Source organism: Lagenorhynchus albirostris, chromosome 9, assembly GCF_949774975.1.
Source record: "Lagenorhynchus albirostris chromosome 9, mLagAlb1.1, whole genome shotgun sequence".
In the NCBI taxonomy this organism is placed as follows: domain Eukaryota; kingdom Metazoa; phylum Chordata; class Mammalia; order Artiodactyla; family Delphinidae; genus Lagenorhynchus; species Lagenorhynchus albirostris.
This window is the reverse complement of record NC_083103.1, coordinates 13,014,511-13,040,059: the sequence shown is the minus strand read 5'-3', so window position 1 is coordinate 13,040,059 and position 25,549 is coordinate 13,014,511. Positions and strand designations below refer to the sequence as shown.

The following is a 25,549-nucleotide window of genomic DNA, read 5'->3' as shown; positions in this document are numbered from 1 at the left end:
TGGCCGCTTGCCCTGGCCCCCTGTCCTTCTGTGCTTTCATGTGGAGCCCATGGGAACTGAAGTTCACAGCAAAACAGGAAGAGCCTGTGAGCAGGAAACTGGGAGTGGGGTAGGGGGTGAACAACCAGCAGTAACCTCAGCTCCTTGCCTCCCACATCTGGACTGAAGCATCCCCAGGGCCCCTTGCCTCTCCCACTGCAGCCCACCAGCCCCAGCTTCGTCCATCTCGCTTCACTGGTCCAGCAGAGCTGAGAGGCAACAAGATGTATCCTGGACTCTGACACAGGAGAAAGAAATAGGACAGGGACGTGAGTGAGGACATCTGGATTCTGATCCCAGCTTGGCCACTGACTGTGTGTGGTCTTGGAAAAGACTCTCCCATGAGCTCAGTGTTATTGTACCCTCCCTCCCTCCTGGGGCTGCTCTAAGGACCAGAAGAGATAGTGAGGGGGTTGTAGATGGAAATAAGCACACGAAGGTTAACAGTGTACAGATTCAAGGTGATGGGAAGACCCATAGCTGAAAGGATTGGGAGTTTAATTACTGCTTCCATTTCTAGTACTCTTACTGTGTGCTCTGATACACTGTTTAATTCTCACAACCTTATGTGGCAAAAACCATTATTATTATACCAGTTTTAAAGATAGAGAAACAGAGGTTCAGAGACATTAAGTAACTTGCTTAATCAAGATCACACAGCAAATAAGAGGCAGAGGCAAGGCCTGGATTTGAACCCAAAATTTGAGCTCAGAGCCCAAGCACTAAAGCAATGATGAAATTGACTAGAGCCAACAAGTATGGGATAGAAGAGGATGATACTATTTTTCTTGTTTACTTATTCATTCAACAAACAGAACCACAGTACCTACTCTGTTTCTACTTTATGGCAGGCCCTGTTTCAGGGGAGGTAAAATCAGTAAAACGAGGTGTCTACCTTCAGGGATGGACCTCATGTTCTGGCGAGAAGGCACGGCTACAGTCTCAGTAGATGCTGGACAGAGCCTGCCCTCACTTCTGACGGAACCCTTCCCCAGATGAGGGTACCTGCATACCCTCTCAGATCCATCCTGGACTGGCACCCACATCTACCGTCTTCCGTCCCAGACCATCCATTGCTGTAGCGACTTCTTTCCACCACCCACACACCTCCCCCTCCGGCCTCCTCCCTTCTCTGGCCTCCGCAGGGCATCCACGTTCAGAGACTCCCTGGAAGGCCCAGCACCTGCCTGTCTCCACCCCTGTAGTTCTATCAGCTTGGTAGAGGCCTGGGGCTAGTGGGGAGAGCTTCTTGGCCCCTTTCCAGAGGTACAGGAGGAGGAGGGAGGCCGGGAAAGCAAGCTTGGGCTCGGTGTCGCAATTCCGGGCCGGGCCGGGACCTTTGCTCCGCGAGGTGTCTGTGGAAGGGAGGAAACGACTCTGGAGGCTGCCGGGAGTGGGGTGGGGGCGCCTGGGAGCTGCCTGTAAGAGCAGCTCAGAGCCGCCAGGGTGAGGAGAGGAAGGGGAGAGCCGGGCAGATCTGCAGGAAAATGCGGCCTTCGGGCTTGGGGGTAGGGGCCGGGGGTGGCGCCGGGCCGAGGGGGGTGGCAGGCCGGCAGGGGGCGGAGTCAGCACGGTGGGGAAGCGGCCCGTGGGCGGGGGCGAGGAGGCCAGGGCTTCGGTCGGTCGGCTCCCGGCTCCCGGACCCTCTCTTGCTCCGCTCCGGCTCCCCGGCCGCTGAGGCCTGTGGACCAGGGACTGCACCATCCTCCTCTCCCAGCAAGGGGGCTCCAGAGACTGCCCCAGCCAGAGCCTGGCGGCCTGGGCACTCGGTGGGTCTGCTCTTCAGCGCTGGCCTGGGGCTCTGCCTGTGTGTCTGGGGCGCGGGTGGGGGCGGGGGCGGCGGGGTGTCCTGTGCGTTTAGAAAGGGGTCTCTGGGGAGAAGTGAAAAGGATGATGGTGACGGAAGCTCGGACAGCGACAGCATTCTGTTTATGTCCCATGATAACTTCTGAGGGGGTCAGGGGCAGGAGGTCCTGGATGTGAATTGGGGTGACTTCTGGAGGCAAGAGTTTTGTCTTGGGACCCTGGAAGGTGGCAGGAGTGAGGTTTTCTAACCAGCAGTGTGTTTCACTGGGTGGAGGGAGCCTCGATCACATGTCCTGGTTCTGCCCAACTTTGGCGGTCCCCAGTGCTAGAGTGCGGGGGAAGGGGCTCTGACAGAAGCAGGGCAGTTGTGCCGAAACATTCCCTGATGGCCTGGAGGGTGTCCTGGGGAGAGAAGGTGGCATGGTAGCCAGGATATCAGACTTCGATGTCAGAGAGACCAGAGTCGGAGTCTTGGCTCTACCACTGCCTAACTGTGTGCCCATAGGCTATTTTCTTAATGTCTTTGAACCCCAGTTTCCTCATCTGTAAATTGGGCTTGAGAATAGCCCTGACCTCGTAGGGATATTGTGAGGAAGGCATGGAAAGCCTTAGCACAGCTGACACATATATGGCAAGTAAATGTTAGCTGATATGTGAGTACAGACCAAAAGCAGGATCAGGAGGGGAGGGAACCCAGTTTGGGAAGAGTGTAACCTGGACCATTCCTGCAGGACAGTCCCTTGGTAATGTCCAGGGCTCCAGGAAGAGATGTCTTTGTGGCTGGAGGCCCCTGTGCCTGATGTTTCTCCTGGTAAGCTTCTTCACTCCAGCCCTCTCCCCTGAGCCCAGGCCCCAACTCCTCTCCTCCCGCGGGAATCAGCCTCCTTCACTGCCTACCTTCTGCCCTTCCGTGGAGAGCAGTCCAGAGCTACTCTTGGTGTTGCTTGCCCCCTTCTGCCCACACTGTCTGTGCCCTGGTCCTGGTGCCTGGCCCTTGCAGATACTCGTCCGTCCTTCTCAATCCGGGCCTGCTGCTGGGGAGGCTTGGCATGTCCAATGCTTATCCAGCTTGGCCTCCAAGAGTTCTGTCTGACCTCTGAGATGGATGCACTTCAGCCCCGAAAGGGGACAAAGGTTAACATCCTTATTTAAGGTATTGAGGTGCGGGGGACTACAAGTGATTAGCCCTAGAGCCCACACAAATCGCAGGGTCCCAAAGCCGGAGCCGACGTTTTACTGCCCTCTATGGGTGGAGATAAGTTTGCAGTTTCCCAGGAGAATGCTGGGGCCCTGAGACGCCCTTGTGCCTCTCTTTCGGGGTTCAGACTGTGCAGTGGAGCTGTGGGAGCCAGATGCACGAGATGCAAGCAGCCAGCCTCTGGGAAGCAGCAGCTGTACCCTCAGGGAGGAATCTAGCACACCCCAATCTGCTGGGAGCACTTCACGGGTGGGGCTGGAGGCAACAGAGCCCACAGCCCTGCTCCCCGGGGTGGAGGCCCCTCCAGAGTCCACAGGTGAGGAGCTGCTGGATTTGGAGGAGGTAAGGGCTCCCTGGATCCGGGAGGGGTAACTTCAGGGCTCTTTACCTTATAAGATCATGGTTAAGTCCAAAGGCTTTGGAGTCAACTAGACCTAAGTGATCTGAGTGTAACTTTAGTTTCTTAGGCCTTTCTGAGCCTCAGTTTCCTTATTTGTAAAATGGAAATAACAAGAGTACCTATCTCTTATGGTTGTAAGGATCAGTGCATATAAAGGGCTCAGACAGTACCTAGGACATAAATATCACTTTGCATACGAGAGCTACTTTCTTAGAATAGAGAGACTGGATAGACTTTGTACAGTGAAGTAAATGAAGGTCACTGAGTGCTCAGGGCAGTGGCCAGCTGGGCACCTAGCCTTTTCCCTGAAGAAGAACACTAAGGCTCTTTCCTGTACCCAGAGCTTCGTCCACAAAAGCGGAAAAAGGGGCCAGCCCCCAAAATGCTGGGGAATGAGCTGTGCAGTGTGTGTGGGGACAAGGCTTCCGGCTTCCACTACAACGTGCTGAGCTGCGAGGGCTGCAAGGGATTCTTCCGCCGCAGTGTCATCAAAGGGGCGCGCTACGTCTGCCACAGTGGGGGCCACTGCCCCATGGACACCTACATGCGTCGCAAGTGCCAGGAGTGCCGCCTTCGCAAATGCCGCCAGGCCGGCATGCGGGAGGAGTGTGAGTGTCTGGGGACTGAAGCTGGGGGAGGGGTGTGGTTAGGCCGATGGGGAGGAGGGCATGTTTGGGTGCCAGGGTCTGGGGGCAGAAAGGCAGCTGAGCCTATGGGCCTTGCTACACGGTCCCTAAGTGTGGATTAAAATCTCTTCCTTGTCTTTACCTAACACTCTCTGCTTTTCTGGAGGCTCAAACTACGCCTCTGCCCCATCCCCACTTCCTGCCTCCCCCTCTTCTCCCCTCCTCACATCTGGCTCTGTTCTCAGGTGTTCTGTCAGAAGAACAGATCCGTCTGAAGAAACTGAAGCGGCAAGAGGAGGAACAGGCTCAGGCCACATCCGTGCCCCCGAGGGCTTCCTCTCCGCCCCAAGTCCTGCCCCAGCTCAGCCCGGAGCAGCTGGGCATGATTGAGAAGCTGGTGGCTGCCCAGCAGCAGTGTAACAGACGTTCCTTCTCAGACCGGCTTCGAGTCACGGTACCTGAGGGGCCTGGGGAGAGGTCGCTGTGCCCAGAGCACCAGCTGGCTTCTTGATGCCTGACTCAGAGTGGTTTGTTTCTTTCCTCCTTGCCTTTCGGGGTAGCCTTGGCCCATGGCACCAGATCCCCAGAGTCGGGAGGCCCGTCAGCAACGCTTTGCCCACTTCACGGAGCTGGCCATTGTCTCTGTGCAGGAGATTGTTGATTTTGCCAAACAGCTGCCGGGCTTCCTGCAGCTCAGCCGGGAGGACCAGATCGCCCTCCTGAAGACCTCTGCAATTGAGGTGGCTGGCAAGGCCGAGGGTGAAGGGAGGACCAGAAAGGGATGTCTGTGGGAGGGGGCCCCCGCCAGACAGCTGGGAAGCCACATGCACTGGGAAGTAGGGATGAGGGGCTCGGCCTTCCCTTGAGGGGGCCCTGGGCCGAGACCAGCCCAATATTTGTGTGCAGGTGATGCTTCTGGAGACATCTCGGAGGTACAACCCTGGAAGTGAGAGTATTACCTTCCTCAAGGATTTCAGTTATAACCGGGAAGACTTTGCCAAAGCAGGTGAGAACTGAGATCACAAAGGGACTGGGTTGGATGAACAGATGCATTTTGTCATGGGGTCCATAGTGACTACAGAGCTACAGGCCCAGGGTTTGAGTGGCTACAAAGGATCCACTTGTTTTTCCAAGACAGAAAGTTGGAATGCTGATAGGTCTCCCTTAACTGCCCCAGATAGATTCCTGTCCTCTGTTGCATTAGGCCAGTGGTTCTCAAACTGTGTTTCCAGGAACCTGAGGGGGGGGGGTTTCCATGGAAGTGTCACCTTAGAGGAAAAACGTCCTTCACCCTAACTTTAGCCAAACCAGAAACTCCATTTAAATCTGCGTTATATATTGTGCTTCTGAATAATATTTTGCTTGAAGAAAAGACTTTACAGCTAGGAAAATAAACTTGAAAACCTCACCAAGCCTTTTAGTAGTCAAAATTGAAGAATCTTTCTCAGATGTGCTCTTTAAGGATCATGCGGACTGGTTTCCTCCTCTTCAGCTGTGCTTTCCGAGTAGCCATGGAATTGGCATTAAAACGTGGCAGAGGCGCCCAGATGAGGCAGTTTTAGGATAAGAGTGAACACTTCTATCCCCATCTTGGAGTATCTTGGAGTACTTTCTCCAAGAATTAGTTCACAATGCTGTTCTCTAGCTGACATTTGCTTGCAGGCTAAGCAGTTTTGGTTTCCTCATATTCAATGGTTGCTTTGTGCTGTGGGAGGAGGGCTGGGAAAGGATGGAAGGCGGAAGGTGTTTCGGAGGGACAGGACGGAGGCTGAACAAGAGACTTGGTGCTTTAACACCTGAGTGAGTGGGTCTGTAGAATGTGTCTGATGCTGACTCCATCCTCGGGTTTGGAGAATGCTGGTTTCCAGTGCAGAGCTCACAGAGGTTTCCGGTGACTCAGGCCAGCTCTTGTCCCATCACAGGCCACCCAGTGAGCTTTCTAGGTAGGCCTCCCTTCACTATAGGGTACGGCAGGGCTGTGTTGACACCTCTTGCCTTCTGTAGTGCCCCGTGTGCTGCCTGAATGTATAGGCACCTGATAGGAGTGATGTAATGACTTTTTCCAGCTTTAAAAGCCCAGTCCTGCCCCCTTTCTCTACCCAATCACCTTTTCCCCAGATGGTTATTACCCCAGTCCTTTTTAACCACGGCCTTCTCCTTCATAACATCCTCCTTTCTGAACTCTTCCCTGTTCTCATGTCTGCGTGTTCCTTCAGCACTTGCGGACTTGTGCTGTCTGAATCTGTGTCTATTTATAGATTCATTTATATAAGCAGTTTTTATGTCATCATGTTTGTTTTTCATTTCTCACTTTTTCAGTGTGGGGAGAAGAGACAGGGCTGCTCTTTGGTCAGTTCTCCCTCCTCCTTTACTTCCACTACCATATGCTGCTCGCGTGGGTGACTAACGATGTGAACCGATCACACTGGGGGCGTCCACTCAGCGAGCAGTAGCCGACCCTCGCAGGGGGCGTAACTCTAGAACTTGCTCGTCCTCTCTGTATGAAGGGGCTGTTCAGCACAATTCAAGGCTGGACACCTCACCAAGAAATGCTTTCTAAATGGGGCTTGTCCATTAAATGGATCAACACACACTTGATAAACATCGGGGTGAAAGCACAGGAAGTGACTAATCAAGAAGCCTGGAATGGAAAAGTTAGCAGATGGTTGCTAAAAGACATCTGAGAAAACTAGGGGATGGCATGGGCTGGGGAGACTTTGACAGTGTGTTTGGGAGAAGTGTTCTTTAGATGTCACCACTTCAGGTCATGGTTTGTTGAACTCCGGTGTCCTCAGTAAGAAGGCTGGTTCTATTTTTAAAATTTATTATTTATTTAACAAACACTTACATGGAGTTACCATATGTGCCACTCGTTATTCTAAGGACCCATTATGAGGTAGGTGCTATTATTATCTCCATTCTAGAGATGGGAAAACCAAGGCCCAGAGAGCTTCAATAACTTACTCAAGGTCACACAGCCTAGTAAATGGTAGGGCTAGGACTCAAACCCAGGGAGTCTGACACCAGAGTCCACACCCTCAACCACATTGCTTTGTTTCTCCTGTGATGTGAAACAAGAAATGTATTGCTAGTATTCAAATAAGTAAGGCCAATTGCCAGTGAAGCAGTCTTTTTATAAACAAACATAAGGGTTGCTTCTATTTCTAGTAATGTGGGGCCCTCAAGCATTCTAAGAAGAATTCTAACAGAATTATTGTCATTTAATTCAGCACATTCTGTATGCTGGGTGCAGTGCAAAGTGGTCTGTATGCTTTATCATTTAACCATCACAACAGTTTTATAAGCTCAGATATGATTCCCGCCTCACAGATGAGGCTTAGAGAGGTTAAGAAACTTACCCAAGGTTATACAGCAGAGCCCTGAAGGCTTCTTACTGAGTTCCTGGTAGTCTCCTCAGTTGAGCAGTGCTGCCCATGCCACACAACCCAGCCTCTCTTCTTCCTCCCCAGGGCTGCAGGTGGAGTTCATCAACCCCATCTTTGAGTTCTCCAGAGCCATGAATGAGCTGCAACTAAATGATGCTGAGTTTGCCTTGCTCATTGCCATCAGCATCTTCTCTGCAGGTGTGGAGGAGGGGCAAGAGGGAAAACGAGCAAGAGACTCACACCAAAGAGGGCTGCAGGCCCCATAGGGCAAGAATCGTGGGGGTGGAGGCCCTTGTTGTGTTACTTTGGGATGGGAGAGGTTGGGTAGGGCATGTCCCTATTTTTTGGTTGTGATTTGGGGTATGGAAATAAGACCCTGGCCAGACCTGCTACTCAACTCTGTTGGTGACCTATAGACCGGCCCAACGTGCAGGACCAGCTCCAGGTAGAGAGGCTGCAACACACATATGTGGAGGCCCTGCATGCCTACGTCTCCATCCACCACCCCCATGTGAGTCTCCCCACTGTGCCCTCTTTCTCCTCTCCACAGGCTCATCCCCTGACACAACTACTTTCCCTTCAAGAATCCCTCCCTGACTACATCGTGCACAGACAATTCTCTACCTCTCCCACAAACCCCCCACCCTTGCTCCCCTTCCCTGGGGAGAGACAAAGGCTGTACTTGTCCTTCTTTCCCAGGACCGACTCATGTTCCCACGGATGCTAATGAAACTGGTGAACCTCCGGACACTGAGCAGTGTCCATTCAGAGCAAGTATTTGCGCTGCGCCTGCAGGATAAAAAGCTTCCCCCGCTGCTCTCTGAGATCTGGGATGTGCACGAGTGACCGATCTTCCGCTGTATCATCTGTTTTCTGAGCTGGATGGCTGAGGCTGGTGGCTGCCTCCTAGAGGTGGAACCGACTGAGAAGGACAAACATTCCTGAGGGCTGGGCAAAGGAGATCCTCAAGTGGCATTAAAGGAGAGTCAAAGGGTTGGGAGTTTTGTGGCTGCTGGGTAGTAGGGATCCTGGTAAAACGGTGCTCCATGTGAAGACTGTACTAACCGGGCCCAATGGATGAACCTGGGGGCCACTTTGCACAAGGTTCTCCAGGGCCCTGCCCATCCTGCCTCTACCACTTCCTGTTTTCTCCATAGGGCCCCAAGATAAATTCTCCACTGTCACCCTGCGGCTTGGCCATAAATGCCTCCGGGCTGCCTCACCGATAGGCCTGGCACTGTTTGTACAGGAAGGCCAAAACGAATTCAGAATGAGAGAAACCAATTTCTGGAATGGGGGTGGGGCCCGACCACACAGGAGGGAAGCTTGTGTCCTTGCGGGTCCGTTTCCAGACTCAGAGGAGGGAGACAAGTCACAAGTGACAGCCTTGGCAGTGAGTGGGGACCTCCTTTCACCAGCCCCATTGCGATGTAAGGGTCAATGAAGTGCTGAGGCTGGGACGCGCCCTTGCCCCCCTTCAGTGATCCCGGTGGGATCGTGTTGCCTTTCTGTGAGGGAGAGGGTGTTGGATTTTCGGAACTAACGCCTCAGTCGTGCACCTGTGTTCGTGCGCGCGGGTATAATGCCTTGGTTTCTCCATTGATATTTAAGAAGGTACAACAATCCTTCCTCTTGGCCCGCAGGCCCTGTGGGACAGCGAGAAAAGTTCCCTGAGGCCAGGGGTAGGCTGCTGTGTCCGGGGTTTAGCCTCGCGGAAGGGCTGGACTCCCTCTCCCAGCGCGCCCCGCGGCACCGCTCACGCCCCTGCCTTGGAGCGCACGGGGTGGAGGAGATGCCGCGGCCGCGCCTTCCGGCCTCAAGTTCCCCCGCCGCCCCTGAATTGGTAGGCTCCACCGCCGCGGCCGCAGGCTTTCCTGCCCACGCGGCTGGGCACTTCCAAAGCGCGAGCGGGGGAGGTAGATGAGGTGAGGGGAACGGTGAGAAAATCCTAGGGCAGCTTATCTTGAGACGTCGATTCCAGATTCATCCGCAGTTCATCGAAATGGGCTCTGTTTCCGTGTCGAATTAAAATGTTTGCGCGCAACCCAAACAAAAAGTATTCCTTTGGGTCCTCCCCTTGTCACGTAGAGGCGCTGGGCTGGCCCAGCGCTCCCCATCGCGTTCCCACTCCCACAAGCATAGGTGTGTGCGTAGCCATCTCTCTCCCGAGGTCCGGCTCCACCCTGCAGCGCTCGGCTTGGTGCAGCCCTGTCCCCCCGGGGGTGGATGGTCCGGCCCCTGGCCCCTCAGCCTCCCCCTCCTTCACGGAGTCGGAGTGGTACACGGCTCACGGTGCAGACGCGGAACTGGCGTGCGCTCGGAGCGGCGCCCGCGCCGAGGAGCGACTGACGCTCGGCTGCCGGGGGACGTCTGGCCGAACCCGGCCGGTCCCCCGAGGCTCGGGAGGTAGGAGGGTCCGGGCCGCTGGGGGCCCCGGAAGGGTGTTTGGGACGAGGCTCCCCGGGAGAAACGGACTCTGGGAGGAAACAGGGGCTCTAGGGCGAAGGGGCCTCTAAGGAGGCCCTAAAGGAGTGTGAGGGGGCGTAGGTCTCGAGAGGGACAGCAGGGGTCCGTAAGGAAGAGGGTGGGGCTAGAGGTGGGGGCGTCCGGGCCGCCGAGGGGGTTCGGGCTCCGAGCCTAGGCGCAGCTCGCGGCTGCAGGGCGAGATTCCTGCGGGGCTGGCGGGCGGTCTTGGTTCCGGGGCGGGGGCGGGGGAGAACTGTCCAGCAGGTGAGGGGGCGGCCAGAGCTGTCCAGCTCGGGGCCCGAGCCGTGCTAGCCACATGGCTCGTGTGTGTGCGTGTGTATGTGCGTGAGTGTATTTGTGTGCGCGCACCCGCGCGCCTTATTTTTGGTTAGGGTTTGAAAAGCACGTTTGGTTCTTTAAAAAAAAAATTTTTTTTTTGATTTGGTGTTTCAAAATTGTCTTGTTGGAGAGTGGAGACACCGTTCAGTTTTTCCTGCAACTGCTTCCCTCCCCATCCTCGTGCACCTCTAAATTAGTCCTCCTGTTCCTGCCCTCCCCTCTTCCCCAACCCTGCCTATTGCCTGCCTCTTTACTCTCATTCTTCCCCACGCTGGACCCGTCTGTGCTGATGCGCTTGCAAGGTCACTGCCTGGGGAGGCGGTGGAGGGGAGAGAGCCTCCTGTTGTGCTCACGTCAGCAAAGATGTCATATCGCTCTCTGGTTCCTGTGGTTTTACTATGACATCCTGCCCAAAATGAGGGGCGAATCCAAAGGGTTGGTTAATGTGGCCATTTGTAAGCTGAAAAGACATAGATAATTTAAAGGTCTGTGGATGGAGTGGATGGTAGTTGTGTAGAACTTAAGCAGATAGGTATGCATTTTGAGCTTGATGCCTTTGGAATATAGGGGCTAGGAACGAGGAGCTATACGTTAGTAAGTGTAGCTGAGGCAAGAGGCAGAGTGGGTGGATGTGAAGACAGAGTGAGTTATAGGTAATGCGAGAGAATTTAGAGTCTTCGTGAGGAGGGGAGAGGGGAGAGAATGGGAAGAAAAGCCTTGGTTATCTCTGCAATCTGAAAAACCAAAGGCAGTGGCTGTTGATGAGATATAAGTTGAGACTAAAAATCCATCCTATCACTAGTGGCTAGAATAGTCACAAGATCTCTGGGTCCTTGTGGCTTTGGAGGGAGGTGAGCACTGTAGTGCATGATAATGATTTCAGTTTTATCAGGTGATTCTCAGTGGAGAGGGGGCTGGGATCCCACCAAGGATAGAGGCCTGATGCCTAATATATTAGAAGATGCTTCAGGTGTGATCTTTGAGATTTTTATTTGGAAAGGGCTCCTGGTTTTCAACATAAACATAGATTTTAAGGCTTAGCCTTGAGCTCTGGTCCTGTAAATTCTGTTTTATTTTAAGATACTTTGGCTCTCACTAGGCATTTTCCATATAATTCTTTAGAGAATGAATTATGCTTTTACCCATCTCCCATTTCATTTCTGTGTTTCCCTCCCCTTCTCATTCTGCTTGGGAGGAGCTGAACTCTGCTCTCTAACAGTTCATACTGCAATGCCTCACGTTCTGCAATATGCTTATGAGTCCTTAGCAGTGGAGAGTCCCAAAGGGCTTTTGGGGTGGTAGTGTTGCCTAGAAATGAGTATTTTGCAAGCCTGGGAACTTCATTTTAGTTGTGTAGAAAGGAGATATCTCTATCAAAATCCAGAATTAAGACAAAGTGCAAACTAAAGGCACATGGGGGAGAAGATAACCTAACAATTAGTAAGTGCTATCAGTGGAAGAGGTGTCTCTGGATTCAAGGAGAATGAACTATTATGGGCATTGGCCAGCTCTGGAGTAGCAGCTGATAGCACTGTGCGGTCCCCAAGCAGGGGAGGGGCGGTGACTCTGCTATAAATAGTGCTGGAGCCAGAGTTGCTATGGAGACAAAACTGAATCCTATTACCTGCAGGTCCTCTATTGGGAGCAAGAGAAAGGAGGGAGAAGTATTTTGAGGATTTGAGAGGTGTTGTAAATAGTTTGTTTTTTTTTTAATAAGTAGGAGAGAAAAAAGATGGAGCTTCTCATCTACATCAAATAGAGCCTTAAGCATACAGGGAGTGTGTACATTGTATGTATGGGAGTGCACACGGCAACAAAGAAGAGAGTGAGGGTGTGTGTAGTATAATGGGATTCTTTCTGTGTGTACAGTGAACAGGGTCTTAGTGTGGAGCACAGAGGGGGAATACTGGAAGCACTGAAAGTAACCTTGTCATGGAGTGAAACATTTTATTTAGAGGAGTATATGGAGACCCAACAGGAAATAAATTACAGTTAAGACACGTAAGCTTTTTCTAATTTTTGGACTATGGCTTAGAAATTCCTCTGAGCACCTCTCCCTGTCCTTGCAGGAATACTGTTATTTCTGCATCTAATTCTTCATCTCTGTAAGATAAAGAAGGACAAGGCCTCATCTGTGTATACTGTATTACTAATTCGAATCCTGGGACCAGAATATAAGTGGAAGACTGTGATTCAGCACCAAGGGCAGAGCTAGTAGCAGTAGCCACTGGGCCCCTTTCTTGCTTGAAGAGGGGAGAAAAATGGTTTAGATGAAGCAATTGGGGCATAGATATTCTTCATTTGAGAACGCATGGGGTAGAGTAGCCAGCTGTTGTTACTGTCTGAGTGCAATTAACTGTATAGACTATGTGGTAATTTCACATCAAGCTGAATGCAGAATGTTGGAACAGAATAATTAGGTTTCCACCTAGAGCTAGGAGTGCAGATTAGTTCTGATTAGAGAGTCTGGTTTGATTCTGATCCACCCTGGAGCAGTCCTGAAAGTGACTTAATTTTTGTTATCATAATAACTGAGTCCAGATTAGACTGACTAGGCCTGTTTTTCAGAAACAGAAACAGCCCCAGGGGTGAGGCTGGAAATGAGCTGGTTTGTAGGGACGGAGAGGTGAGCCATTATTTATCCTACTTCTTGACATTTGACTCTGTGAGCTCATAAGCCTGGACAGAGCTCTAGGCTAGGAAAAGTGTCATGTTCTCCTATCTTTAGTACTAAAATGGAAGATCTTCTGACCTATGTCCCTGGCTGGGATGAAGCTGAGAGGGATGAGTCCCTTAGGCACAGCAATGGATCTTATCAGTACTTTTTTCCTATTAGACTTGGATTTTCAGATAATATCAGGATTCCTCCTGGGAACATTGATTCCATGCTTGGTGCCTTGAAGTTTCTCTGAGATGAACTGATGAATCGGAACCATGGTGCAAAAGAAGAAGTCCTGTCCTCGGTTACTTGACTACCTAGTGATCGTAGGGGCCAGGTAACCAAGAAGTGACTGATTTTTGTCTTGTCATCTGGGATAGCCACAAAATCTGTGATGATTTCCCTTCCCCATTTCCACGTTGCTTTGCATATCTCATTCTTCCCCACCCCCCACCACCACCACCCCCCCCCCCCCCCCGCTGCACCATGTAGCACATGGGATCTTAGTTCCCTGACCAGGGATTGAACCCTTGCCCCCTGCATTGGAAGCACAGAGTCTTAACCTGTGGGAAGGTTAAGGGAAGCCCTGCATATCTCATTCTTCTTCTGTTATTTCACCCTGATGGGAACCTTGCTGCCAGTAAGGGAAACAAAACAGGTAGATTGAGAGTGTTGGCCTGGAGGAGCAGAGACAGAGCAAAACTCTGCTCTTAACTAGCGTTTTTGTGATTTTGAGCAAATATACTCTATACGCTTCAGTTTCCTTATTTCGTACAAAGGAAAAGTACATTGTGCTCCTTCTCTCTCTACATATGCTGTTTTGGGAATTCATTAGCTAATACACCTTGAAAGATGCTAGTCATCTCAAAGTGTTAGTGATAATTTTATTGTCGCCATTTTCCTTTTAGTTCAGGGTGGGCATCTTCATGGCAGCACAGACCTCATTTAGCCTACAGCTAAATGTGGCATGTTTTCCAAGGTCCGGCAGCTAGGTTTCTTTATCCAAAAGAGCATTTATTTCTTGACTGTGGTTAAAATTTGAAAGAGCGTTCTGTCCCTTCAGGCTGCTGAATTTGTCTTTCTGTTCTCCAGGCACCCGAGCAGTGATAGCGTGGCCCAGACTCCAGAACTGCTACGGCGATACCCATTAGAGGATCACGCCGAGTTTCCCCTGCCCCCGGATGTCGTGTTCTTCTGCCAGCCAGAGGGCTGCCTGAGTGTGCGACAACGGCGCATGAGCCTGCGCGAGGACACCTCTTTTGTCTTCACTCTCACCGACAAGGACACCGGAGTCACGCGTTATGGCATCTGTGTTAACTTCTACCGCTCCTTCCAAAAGCGCGTGCCTAAGGAAAAGGGGGAGGCCGGGGCAGGGTCCCGTGGGAAGGAAGGACCCCACGCCACCTGCATCTCAGAAGAGGTTGGCTCCGAGAGCTCGGAGAGTGGCCCGTCCCTGCAGCCTCCCAGTGCCGACTCTACCCCGGATGTGAACCAGTCTCCTCGGGGCAAACACCGGGCCAAGGCGGAGAGCCGTTCCCGCAACAGCACTCTGACGTCCCTGTGTGTGCTCAGCCATTACCCCTTCTTCTCCACCTTCCGGGAGTGTCTGTACACCCTCAAACGTCTGGTGGACTGCTGTAGTGAGCGACTGCTGGGCAAGAAACTGGGCATCCCTCGAGGCATACAAAGGTACGGTCCTCTGCTGATGCTCAGAAGAGAGGGGCGGCATCTAGAGTTGAGGTGTAATTGGCTTGTGAGGGGCGTAGGAATTTTCCTCTAAAGCCTGAGGTCCTTCAGACCTCCTTAAGCACTTTGTGTTAGTCCGTGCTAAGCAAAAGACTACTGTAGAGTTAGACTTCCTTCCATGATCGTGTTTGCAGTGATGCTGAGGAATTTGGTGTTTCATGATGGGCAGGACAATAAGTCTTGCTGTGTATACATTTTTGCCCTTGTCATTATTCGTATGTATACCCTGTGATCCTAGCTGAGACCAAAGGGTGGGCTCCTCCAGTTTCTGTCATTAGACCCTCTATGGCTGGGCTGCAGTGGGGTGTCAGCTCCTAGTGCTTATGCGTCTGTTTCCTGCTGTCTGCTGCTCAGGGACACCATGTGGCGCATCTTTACTGGATCGTTGTTAGTGGAGGAGAAGTCAAGTGCCCTTCTGCACGACCTTCGAGAGATTGAGGCCTGGATCTATCGATTGCTGCGCTCCCCAGTACCCGTCTCAGGGCAGAAGCGAGTGGACATTGAGGTCCTGCCCCAGGAGCTCCAGCAAGCTCTGACCTTTGCGCTTCCAGACCCCTCTCGATTCACCCTAGTGGATTTCCCACTGCACCTTCCCTTGGAACTTCTGGGTGTGGATGCCTGTCTTCAGGTGCTAACCTGCATCCTGTTAGAGCACAAGGTGAGAGGGCCAGCTTTCTAGACTGTTCTAGGGAAAGGGCTTTGAAATGTGGCAGAGGCTAGACCCATGAGTTCTCTGAGGATAGGGACTACATCTTTTGCATCATTTTGTCTCCAGGAGATAACACGATACCAGGTATACAACAGGTACTCAGTTGGTGTGGGTTGAATTAAGGTACTAGTATCGTGTGGGATATATTCAGAGGGCTTGACACTCATTTGAATTCTTCTTAACTATACCAACCTAATTCTCTGAAAATTTCAGTCGTTCTGTTCCAATGAGTGACCCTGGAATTTGGGGGTACAAGAACTAGGATGACAAGGAGTGATTCAAGGGAGAATTATTGCAGTGCTTGCGTTGGGAGGCGGCAGGCAGGATGGGGTGTGAGGCAGTGATAAGTGTGGAAACTAAGCTCCCAGAGCTGTAGACTTGGTGAAACAGAAACTAAATTGTAGTGTGGGAAGCAGTTTTCTCACAGACCTTCTCCTGTCGGGTAACCCTTGTGGTGTGGCTCGTTGCAGGTGGTGCTGCAGTCCCGAGACTACAACGCACTCTCCATGTCTGTGATGGCATTTGTGGCAATGATTTATCCCTTGGAGTATATGTTTCCTGTTATTCCACTGCTGCCCACCTGCATGGCGTCCGCAGAACAGGTGAGTCTCAAGGTGTCTTCTGGCTTTGTCACCTCTGTTCTAACTCTGTCCAGCTCTGAGGGCGAAGGCTCAATGCCCAGAGAAGTTGTAAATCAGTACTCGTCCTGAATTCCTTGTTATAACTTATTTGTCTACAAAATCTGAACTGATCTGGTGGCAAAACCTATGCTATTTATGTTTTTTATTTATCACAGTTAATATAATGATTATAGGCTGCTGGCTACACCACTGCAGGTGCTACATAATATGTAGAATGTGCACTATTACTTTTCTAAAATCTGAAAAATTCTGAACTTTGAAACACATCTACCTTCAAGGATTTGGAAGAGGGATTGTGGACCTGCGTTTTCCTTATCTAGAAAAATCGTGACTCAATATGTGATCGCAGTTGGTTTTGGTTTTGTTTCTTGTCTTTTCCACAGCTGCTGTTGGCTCCGACGCCGTACATCATCGGGGTCCCTGCCAGCTTCTTCCTCTACAAACTGGACTTCAAAATGCCTGATGACGTATGGCTAGTGGATCTGGACAGCAGTAGGGTGAGGCTGTTGGCTGAGGCGTTGTAGGGTCTAGAAGAGGATGGTGTTCTCTTTTTCTAGATTACTCCCAGGAAGTTCCTAAGTTTGTGGGCGATTGCTGTTATGAGACTCATTGAAACAACTTTTTAAAAAATACTGCTTTTACTTTATTGGCTTAATAAGCCTTGGTTAGGACTCAAAGAATTATAAGATTTAGTTTTGCTGGAGTTAAATGCTTCCCCACATCTTCCAAGAGCAGTAGGGCAGTTGTGGTTGCAGGATCATTACTGTGGTGTAGGTCATCTAATGGCTTTCTGGGAGTGTAGTTTCTAGTAAGAAACGGCAGACTTTAAAAAAGTATATTAACATTCTGCAGTGTGAGTACATTCAAACTTTGGTAGGTAGCCCTTATATGTGTTCATTGTAAGACTTTAGAAAATGCAAATAAGTATAAAGAAGTCAGTAAAAACTATGATCCTATTATCTAGAGATAGTCACCAATAACATTTAGGTGTAATATTTCCTTTCAGGTGTGTATAGGTGTCATATACACATGTATGTGTGTATTTTATATGTGTGTATATAATATATGTGTTTGCATATATATAATAATACCGTATATATAACCTCCTATTCTTGTTACTTACCTTTATGTAAGAGAAACTTTGGAGCAGCTAATTCTAAGGTCATGCCTTTTATCTTTCTTCTGGTGCAGGTAATTGCCCCCACCAATGCAGAAGTGCTACCTATCCTTCCAGAACCAGAATCACTAGAGTTGAAAAAACATTTGAAACAGGTAGGTGAAGAAGGAAGAAAAGAAAAGAAAAGCAAGCAGCTATAGGACTGCTGTAGGCAGACAGCTCTTATTGTAAGAGCCAGTTTCCTTTCAGACTTCAAGTGGAGTAGATTTTCTTAGCCTTGGGTGGGCTTAGAAGGAGATGTATCCCATTTCTGGGTTGCAGGGTGAATCTCAGAAAGGGCTTTTTACATTCCTTTTAATTCCCTGTGTGCCCCCTCCCACCCTCTCATCCTTGTAATGCTGTATAAAACAGCCCTTCACTTTCTGCTGCTTGTCCCATCTGCCATTCTTAATGGCCTTGGAGCATTCTCTCAGTGTTACAGGAGGGAGTCAGTAGTTTGGATAATCTGGCTCCTTTTATGGTTTCCTCTTGAATTGATCTCTGGTCCCTATAGAACCATTTCTTCAAAAATTCCTTTCTCTGAGTAAAAACCCTTAAATACCTTTTTCATTGATTGATTTTCTTCTTCTTCTGCATGCTGAACACAGTACCTGAAGGTAAAGTGTGATGAGGCCCTGGTCCTCTGCGCTGCTGTATGTGTTATGTAGGACCACCAGTAGATAGCTCTGTATTTCTTTTTAGGAATCTGTCATTTGAAGGGTCTTCAGGAATCTCTGTCTGTGTTGTCTCAGTTCTTAGAAATACCTCTAGGTGGGGATTTCCCTGGTGGTGTGGCAGTTAAGAATCCGCCTGCCTGTGCAGGGGATGCGGGTTCGAGCCCTGGTCCAGGAAGATCCCACATGCCACGGAGCAGCTAAGCCCGTGTGCCACAACTACTGAGCCTGAGCTGTAGAGCCCACGAGCCACGACTGCTGAGCCCACGTGCCACAGCTACTGAAGCCTGTGCGCCTAGAGCCTGTGCTCAGCAACAAGAGAAGCCACCGCGATGAGAAGCCCGCTCACCACAACTAGAGAAAGTCCGCACGCAGCAATGAAGACCCAACGCAGCCATAAATAAATAAATAATTTTTTTAAAAAAAGAAGAAAGAAATACCTCTAGGTGAAATCTGTTTGGATATAAATGGGTGATTTTTGTATTATCCTCTCTTTTTCACTTGCTTCATCACTACTGATGTAATATGATATCTTGTTACTGCAGAGTCCGGTGAGGATTGCAAGTTCAGAAAGTTCTCTAGCTGTCTTCCTTTGCTGTGTTTTTCATTCTTGGTGATTGCTTTAGTATGACTAATGAGATGGAGAGGTTGATATATGATATTGGAGTTTAAATGTTTGTAGGAGCTAAGATTTTTGGGCTCACAGATCCTGTATCCTGACCCCTGTTACTCAAAGTGTGGTCCACGAACCAGCAGCATTAGCCTCACCTGGGCTTGTTAAAAGGGCAGAATCACCTCAAGTATATTGAATCAGAATCTGCATTGTAACAACATCCCCAGGTGATCCCTATGCTCATTAACATTTAAGAAACACTGCTGGGCTAGACCAGTGGTTTTCAAACTGCCCCATGGAGCCGCTGAGGGTTGATTTAGGTTGGGACCCCCGAGCATATGAGGCTCTGGGTTCCTTATGTCCTTCAGAGGAGCTTTACTTTTACATGTTTCGATTGTTTATATTTCTACGTAGATTTCAATTGAAAAACAAGATTTTGTAGCTAAAACAAATTTGAAAACTGTTGCCTCGGACTTCAGGTTTAGATCGTTGCCTTGAGTCAGATCGGCTTAAGCTGAAGATTTCATAATTCAGATTGTTTTCTAAAGGTTAAAATATTTGGATTTTTGTTTCAAAGGTGAAGGTTCTTTTCTAGGAATTGAGATTGGCTGGCTGCCCCAGAAATCTGCCTTCTCTGAGGGACTTCTTATTGTTCCGCAGGCCCTCGCCAGCATGAGTCTCAACACCCAGCCCATCCTCAATCTGGAGAAATTCCACGAAGGCCAGGAGATCCCTCTTCTCTTGGGAAGGCCTTCTAATGACCTGCAGTCTACACCTTCCACTGAATTCAACCCACTCATCTATGGCAACGATGTGGATTCTGTGGATGTCGCAACCAGGTACAGCCGAGCCATCCCCACAGTCACAAGCTCTTAAGTGGGTCTCTGCTCACTCAGTGACCTTGGGGCAGATTACCTCCCTGAGCCAGAGGTTCTTTATGTATACAATGTATATAATATTTGGTTACATTTGCCACCTTAGTAAAAGCAAACAGAAGAAATAATCATACTCGCAGGCCTCTTAGACCTCGTGTGAAGAAGGGGATTGATGATTCTTTAAGATACCTCTCCCCTTGCTGTTGGAAGCCTGTGAAATGATGACTGTGGGAGGTGGTCTGAGGCCTCCTTGCTCTGCAGGGCGAGGGACTCAGGTCATCTCACCATCCCCTTCTTCCCCAGAGTGGCCATGGTCCGTTTCTTCAACTCCCCCAACGTGCTGCAGGGCTTTCAGATGCACACACGTACCCTGCGTCTCTTCCCCCGGCCCGTGGTAGCTTTCCAAGCTGGCTCCTTTCTAGCCTCACGTCCCCGGCAGACTCCTTTTGCTGAGAAACTGGCCAGGACTCAGGCTGTGGAGTACTTTGGAGAATGGATCCTCAACCCCACCAACTATGCCTTTCAGCGGATTCACAACAGTGAGTCCACCTACCTCTGCTTTGCCCCTCCTTCTGCGTTTGTCCTCCTGATGGCTCTTCCCTTTGCTTTTTCCCTTTCTAATCTTCCACCTGCCCCTGCCATTCTGATTTTGACTTAGACTTTTTCCCACCTTTCTTTTAGGTTTTGCTTGATTTTTTCCCTTATTGCTGACTCTCTCCTTTTTTCCTCCGTGGGTAGACACATTCGATCCAGCCCTGATAGGCGACAAGCCGAAGTGGTACATCCACCAGCTGCAGCCTGTCCACTATCGAGTGTATGACAGCAGTTCCCACCTGGCCGAGGCGCTGAGCGTGCCGCCGGAGCACGACTCTGACTCTGACCCTACTGATGACAGGTGAGCAGCCCCTTATGGCAGCAAGACAGTTCTTGAAGTCTAAGAGGCTCTTGCTAGCCGTTATTTAGCGCAATTGCAGAATTTCATAGGATTTAGACATCAGTCCTTGAAGCCTTGGGTTATATTTTGGTTGATTGTTTTGCGTTAGTTTCCTTATTTTATCTTGCCCCCTGGCCTTGAGTTAAGAGTGCTCCTCTGTTTATTTTTCTAATGCTGATTCTCCTCCCTGCCCCTTCTTTCTGTTTTATTTTTTCGCTCTTCACTCTGCAGCGGCAGTGATAGTATGGATTATGATGACTCAAGCTCTTCTTACTCTTCCCTTGGTGACTTTGTCAGTGAGATGATGAAATGTGACATCAATGGTGATACTCCTAGTAAGTGTACTTGGAGAAATTGGCCAGCTTGGGACAGGGTTTGGGGTTCTGTGATGGTATGGTCTGTACCTGCCATCCTTGTTGTTGTTTTTTTTTAATTAAAAAAAAAATTTTTAATTAATTTTTAATTGGAGTATACTATTTTTTATTTTATTTTATCTTTTTGGCTGCATTGGGTCTTCGTTGCCACGTTGGCTGGGCTTTCTCTAGATACGGCGAGTGGGGGCTGCTCTTCGTTGCGGTGCGCAGGCTTCTCATCGCAGTGGCTTCTCTTGTCGCGGAGCACGGGCTCTAGGCGCACAGGCTTTAGTAGTTGCAGCACGTGAGCTCAGTAGTTGTGGCTCGAGGGCTTAGTAGTTGTGGCTCGCGGGCTCTAGAGCTCAGGCTCAGTAGTTGTGGGTGCACGGGCTTAGTTGCTCCGTGGCATGTGGAATCTTCCCGGACCAGGGATCGAACCCATGTCCCCTGCATTGGCAGGCGGATTCTTAATGACTGCACCACCAGGGAAGTCCTTGGAGTATAGTTGGTTTACTATGTTGTATTAGTTTCTACTGTACAGCAAAGTGAATCAGCCATACACATAATCCTTGGGTTTTGGCAGACGTGGATCCTCTGACACACGCGGCACTGGGGGATGCCAGTGAGGTAGCTATTGATGAGCTGCAGAGCCAGAAGGAAGCAGAGGAACCTGGCCCAGACAGCGAGAACTCTCAGGAAAACCCCCCTCTGCGTTCCAGCTCCAGCACCACCGCCAGCAGTAGCCCCAGCACCGTTATCCATGGAGCCAGTTCTGTACGTGAGGACTTGGAGGAGTGGATAAGTGAGGACTGTTACTTGGGACGTGGGCCTCAGCTCTGTTAGGAAAGCTAGGACAAAGCTATTCAATTAATTTACTACTTTCTCCACATTTCCCCCTTCTTCCTCTCCGTAGATCCTATAGTTTAGAGCCTGTGAGATACAGTTTGACCCCAGAAGGACATCCAGCTTTGTTCAGGGGTTAGCCGAGATCCCCTTTGCATAATTTGTGGAGATAGAGAACAGGGGTATAACAAAGATCTTTTCTCACATACCCCTTAGGCTAGCGACCTGACAGGCCTGGCTTGAACTGAGAACATAGGAAGGCATCACAGGGCACCAGGTGACTCCTTTCTATTTAATATGTCCCCTAGGAACCTGCCGACTCAACGGAGATGGATGATAAGGCAGCAGTAGGCGTCTCCAAGTCCCTCCCCAGCGTGCCTCCCAGCATTGGCAAAGCGAACGTGGACAGGCGTCAGACAGAAACTGGAGAGGGGTCAGTGCGCCGGCGAACCTATGATAATCCATACTTCGAGCCCCAGTATGGCTTTCCCCCTGAGGAAGATGATGCTGAGCAGGGGGAACGTTACACTCCCCGATTCAGCCAACATGTCAGTGGCAGTCGGTGAGAGCCTGGGGTTGCCTTCTAGATGGGTGACTGAAGGACCTCACTACAGTGGACCCTGGGTGAGGGTTAACCAGAAAGTCTGAGCAGTCTGAAGGCTCTCATAGTCCCGCGTCCCCAGAGGGTCGTGCTTTGATCTAGGCATTTAGAAACTGTGGGGAGGGAGAGGTGACCGCAGTGTAGCATCAGGCCCACACGCCCAAGATGAGGTACCCCTGCCTGGGGCTTATAGGCGCCACTGTGCATTCAAGGGCTCAAAAGCTGCTGCGGCCCAACAGCTTGAAACTGGCAAGTGACTCAGATGCAGAGTCAGACTCTCGAGCGAGCTCGCCCACCTCCACCGTCTCCAACAACAGCACTGAGGGCTTCGGGGGCATCATGTCTTTTGCCAGTAAGTGCCTTCAGCTCTCTCACGCTTCTGTCCCATCTTCGCTCCAGCAGGGCCTGACCATGGCAGGTATGGCTTAGAGCTTCAGATATAGGGCTGGGTTGGCATTATCGAGCTCCGGATAAGGTCGTTTGGGTGATACCGAATAAGGTATTTTCAGGGGAGGTCCACGAAGAACAGGGACAGATTAGTCGTTATCTTTATACCTGGAGGTTTTAGTCTGTTTCAGGTAAGACAGCTAGCTGTTAACTGAAAAATACTCATTATATTAAAAATCATACACTTGTACATATATTTTGTGGAAATACTCTGGTCAAATTTTACTTGGGTATATATCTAATATCTTCTTTGCCTGGGAAAGGACTTTTTCATCAATGCGCCTTGAAATCTATGTGACATTGACTTGTGCGTAGAGAAAATTACCAGAAATGAGGGGTGGTGTCAGTTAAAGATTAAAGACAGACTAGGGACCGGAGAAAGCCGACATGGGGGATAATTGTGATGGTGAGTTTAGAAGCCCAGAAGGGACAGCGCCAACATCAGCCTGGAAGCGCGTTAACTGCCGGCGTTCCTGCTGGGTCAGCAGTAGAGGAGAGACTTGGATGTTATCGTGGGAAGCCGTCAGAGAAAGTTGTTACTGGGTTATGAGCAGTCCTGGCAGTGGCCCCCTTTGTTTGCTCCAAGTTAGGCGTGATCCTTTCTCAGCGAGGTCAGAGGTTCTGGGGTTGCATTGGAAAAGGAGGAGGGTGAAGAGGATGATACGGTCATTGGCGCATAATGCTCTGATTCTTTATCCCTCTGACTCAGTGCTCTCACTCGCTCCCCTTGACAGGCAGTCTGTATCGGAACCACAGTACGAGCTTCAGTCTTTCAAATCTCACACTGCCTACCAAAGGAGCGCGAGAGAAAACCACACCCTTCCCCAGTCTGAAAGGTAACTCCAACCCTCCTTTTGCCCAGCCAAGATCCTCTGGGAAATATTTCAGGCCTGTGGGTGCTTGTCAGGAGCCCCATGTATGAAGAATCCTTTGATCCGGCCATTGCCTCTCATATCGCTTCCCATGGCTTTCACTGCACATCATGAGTTCTTGCTGGTTTTCAGATGGAAAACTGTCTTTTGTAGCTAAAGAGAAGGCCCTGTTATATCATATAGGATAATGGCAACTGGGGGATTACTGCTGCTTCTGGGGGGAACCTTTGTCAGAGGCACGTAATTAACATAGGGCTCATCAGCTGCCACCAGTCATCTGCCAGGTTCCTACCGCGTGAACTTAGGACAAACTCCGTCCTAAAGAGCTGGCCCCCCAGGGAATGGTTGTGAAGAGCCTGGCAGTGTTTATAGAGTCAAGAAGCCTCTTACTTTGGCTTCATGTCAACTTAGGCCCTATGAATGGGCCTGATAGCATTGGTTGGCTTCTAGGGGCAATTAAGACCTATTTGATTTTTGTTTTGTGATCTCTGACAGTTTGAAGGGTTCTTCCTTTTTATAAATTTATTTATTTTGGTTATTTATTTTTGGCTGCGTTGGGTCTTCGTTGCTGTGCGTGGCTTTTTCTAGTTGTGGAGAGCGGGGGCTACTCTTTGTTGCGGTGGGTGGGCTTCTCACTGCGGTGGCTTCTCTTATTGCAGAGCACGGACTCTAGGCACGTGGGCTTCAGTAGTTGTGGCTCACGGGCTCTAGAGCGCAGGCTCAGTAGTTGTGGCTCACGGACTTAGTTGCTCCGTGGCATGTAGGATCTTCCCAGACCAGGGCTCGAACCCCTGTCCCCTGCATTGGCAGGCAGATTCTTAACCACTGCGCCACCAGGGAAGCCCTGAAGGGTTCTTCTGAATTTACACTGACTTCTGTTTATTTATTCTGGATTTTGTGCTGAAATATTTAATCACAGAAGGAAGCACAATGAGAAGCAGCTTCATGTATTTTTTAACTGACCTCTCGTCCCAGTGTTAAAAGTGTCAGGAATCTAAAGAATGTTCTTTGGTGGGGATGGGAACGTAGGCTAGATGGGCAAAAGGACATCATAGCTAGAGGTGTAGGGAGCTAACCAGCCCTGTAGAGTGAGTCTCCACAGGCTCAGTAGGTGAGGGATGGAAAGGTGTTAGCGTCACTGGCTTTCATTTGATATAGTTAAAGGGGAGAGCGATTGAAACGCTTTCATTGCATGCTGTTGCTTCACTTCATTTGCTGCACTCATCACTCCCATCCAGCTCCCACCCTCACCCCCACCCCCCTTCCCATGACAGCATCTACAAGTTGGGTCTCTTCCCTCTGCATACCTGCAGCCCCCCGGACCCCTGTGCTAGATGTTTCATGAAAACCCATGGTCCCCCTTCACGCATGTGCCTGTTGAGTACCTAAAGGCTCCTTGTGTTATTACCCTGCCTCTGGCTTTGAGAGGCCATAGCCTTAAGGATGGTCTTTCCTCGAGCCTCAGTCGTCTCGTGGCCACTTGGCTTCCAGCTCTGAGGTGCCTAAGAACTAAGGTTATGTGCACTAAGCTTTGGGAGGATGCTCAGATTATCTGACTTACAGCTCCGCTGAGGGGTGCAGGGGTTGTGGTATCATGGTGCACCTACTAATTGTGTATTTTGTGTCCCAGTATTTGGGCTAAATACTCTAATGGAGATTGTTACTGAAGCCGGCCCCGGGAGTGGTGAAGGTGGGTCTTGCCCGTGAGCTATGCATGATCTTTTTTCCTAGCATCTCCTGTGCCTGCCTGAGGGCCATCCTCCTCATGGAGCAAGCGGCATCACTCGAGTGACCTGCCTTGCCCCGTGCCCTGGGATGCCCACGCCTGCCCATGGGGTGCGCTGCTGGTGCATGTGGAGTGGCCTGAGTCTCCATGCCCACTTCCTCCACATTGCCATGGCTGCTTTCTACCTATGTGTGATGCCCCAGTGCTGCCCTCAGCCAGCCCTGCCAGGGAGTGGGTGTGGAACACGGCTACCCAGGGCTGTGCTGACACCAGCTACCTGACTACAGTAGTGATATCTCTCATTCTACCTTCCTGGCTGTAGGAAACAGGAGGGCCTTAGTGGACCAGAAGTCATCGGTCATTAAACACAGCCCAACAGTGAAAAGAGAGCCTCCGTCACCTCAGGGTCGATCCAGCAATTCTAGGTAATAAATGGCAGA

General features: G+C 50.3%; 2 protein-coding genes across 52 annotated transcripts in view; both read left to right on the top strand.

Annotated features, from left to right (window-relative positions):
- Nucleotides 1-1,633: 1,633 nt before the first annotated feature.
- On the top strand, nt 1,634-8,450 carry NR1H3 (nuclear receptor subfamily 1 group H member 3). Of its 8 annotated transcripts, none has more exons than XM_060159230.1 (10): nt 1,634-1,808; nt 2,582-2,656; nt 3,171-3,359; nt 3,785-4,051; nt 4,315-4,523; nt 4,630-4,809; nt 4,976-5,075; nt 7,540-7,653; nt 7,872-7,966; nt 8,155-8,450. In XM_060159230.1, the coding sequence occupies exons 2-10, from the start codon at nt 2,614-2,616 to the stop codon at nt 8,299-8,301; spliced, it is 1,344 nt and encodes a 447-aa protein (XP_060015213.1). In that variant the 5' UTR covers nt 1,634-1,808; nt 2,582-2,613; the 3' UTR covers nt 8,302-8,450. The 8 variants fall into 8 exon arrangements, with proteins under 8 accessions (XP_060015213.1, XP_060015212.1, XP_060015215.1 ...); XM_060159229.1 differs by having other exon boundaries at nt 2,577-2,656; XM_060159232.1 differs by lacking the exon at nt 3,171-3,359 and having other exon boundaries at nt 2,577-2,656.
- A 1,275-nt stretch (nt 8,451-9,725) lies between these two features.
- MADD (MAP kinase activating death domain) overlaps nt 9,726-25,549 on the top strand; it is a 38,980-nt gene continuing 23,156 nt past the window's right edge. For 14 of the 44 annotated variants that reach the window (XM_060159211.1, XM_060159227.1, XM_060159203.1 and 11 more), the window contains exons 1-16: nt 9,726-9,861; nt 13,097-13,256; nt 14,012-14,608; nt 15,020-15,323; nt 15,845-15,976; nt 16,399-16,512; nt 17,207-17,287; nt 19,119-19,297; nt 19,637-19,872; nt 20,072-20,228; nt 20,499-20,602; nt 21,204-21,394; nt 21,772-21,896; nt 22,277-22,416; nt 23,246-23,347; nt 25,432-25,534. In XM_060159211.1, the coding sequence (XP_060015194.1) occupies nt 13,195-13,256; nt 14,012-14,608; nt 15,020-15,323; nt 15,845-15,976; nt 16,399-16,512; nt 17,207-17,287; nt 19,119-19,297; nt 19,637-19,872; nt 20,072-20,228; nt 20,499-20,602; nt 21,204-21,394; nt 21,772-21,896; nt 22,277-22,416; nt 23,246-23,347; nt 25,432-25,534 (2,627 nt within the window). In that variant the 5' untranslated portion in view covers nt 9,726-9,861; nt 13,097-13,194. Of the gene's footprint in view, nt 9,862-13,096; nt 13,257-14,011; nt 14,609-15,019; nt 15,324-15,844; nt 15,977-16,398; nt 16,513-17,206; nt 17,288-19,118; nt 19,298-19,636; nt 19,873-20,071; nt 20,229-20,498; nt 20,603-21,203; nt 21,395-21,771; nt 22,026-22,276; nt 22,417-23,245; nt 23,348-25,013; nt 25,074-25,431; nt 25,535-25,549 lie in introns of all 44 variants that reach the window. The other 30 variants (XM_060159204.1, XM_060159222.1, XM_060159199.1 and 27 more) reach the window with 5 other exon arrangements.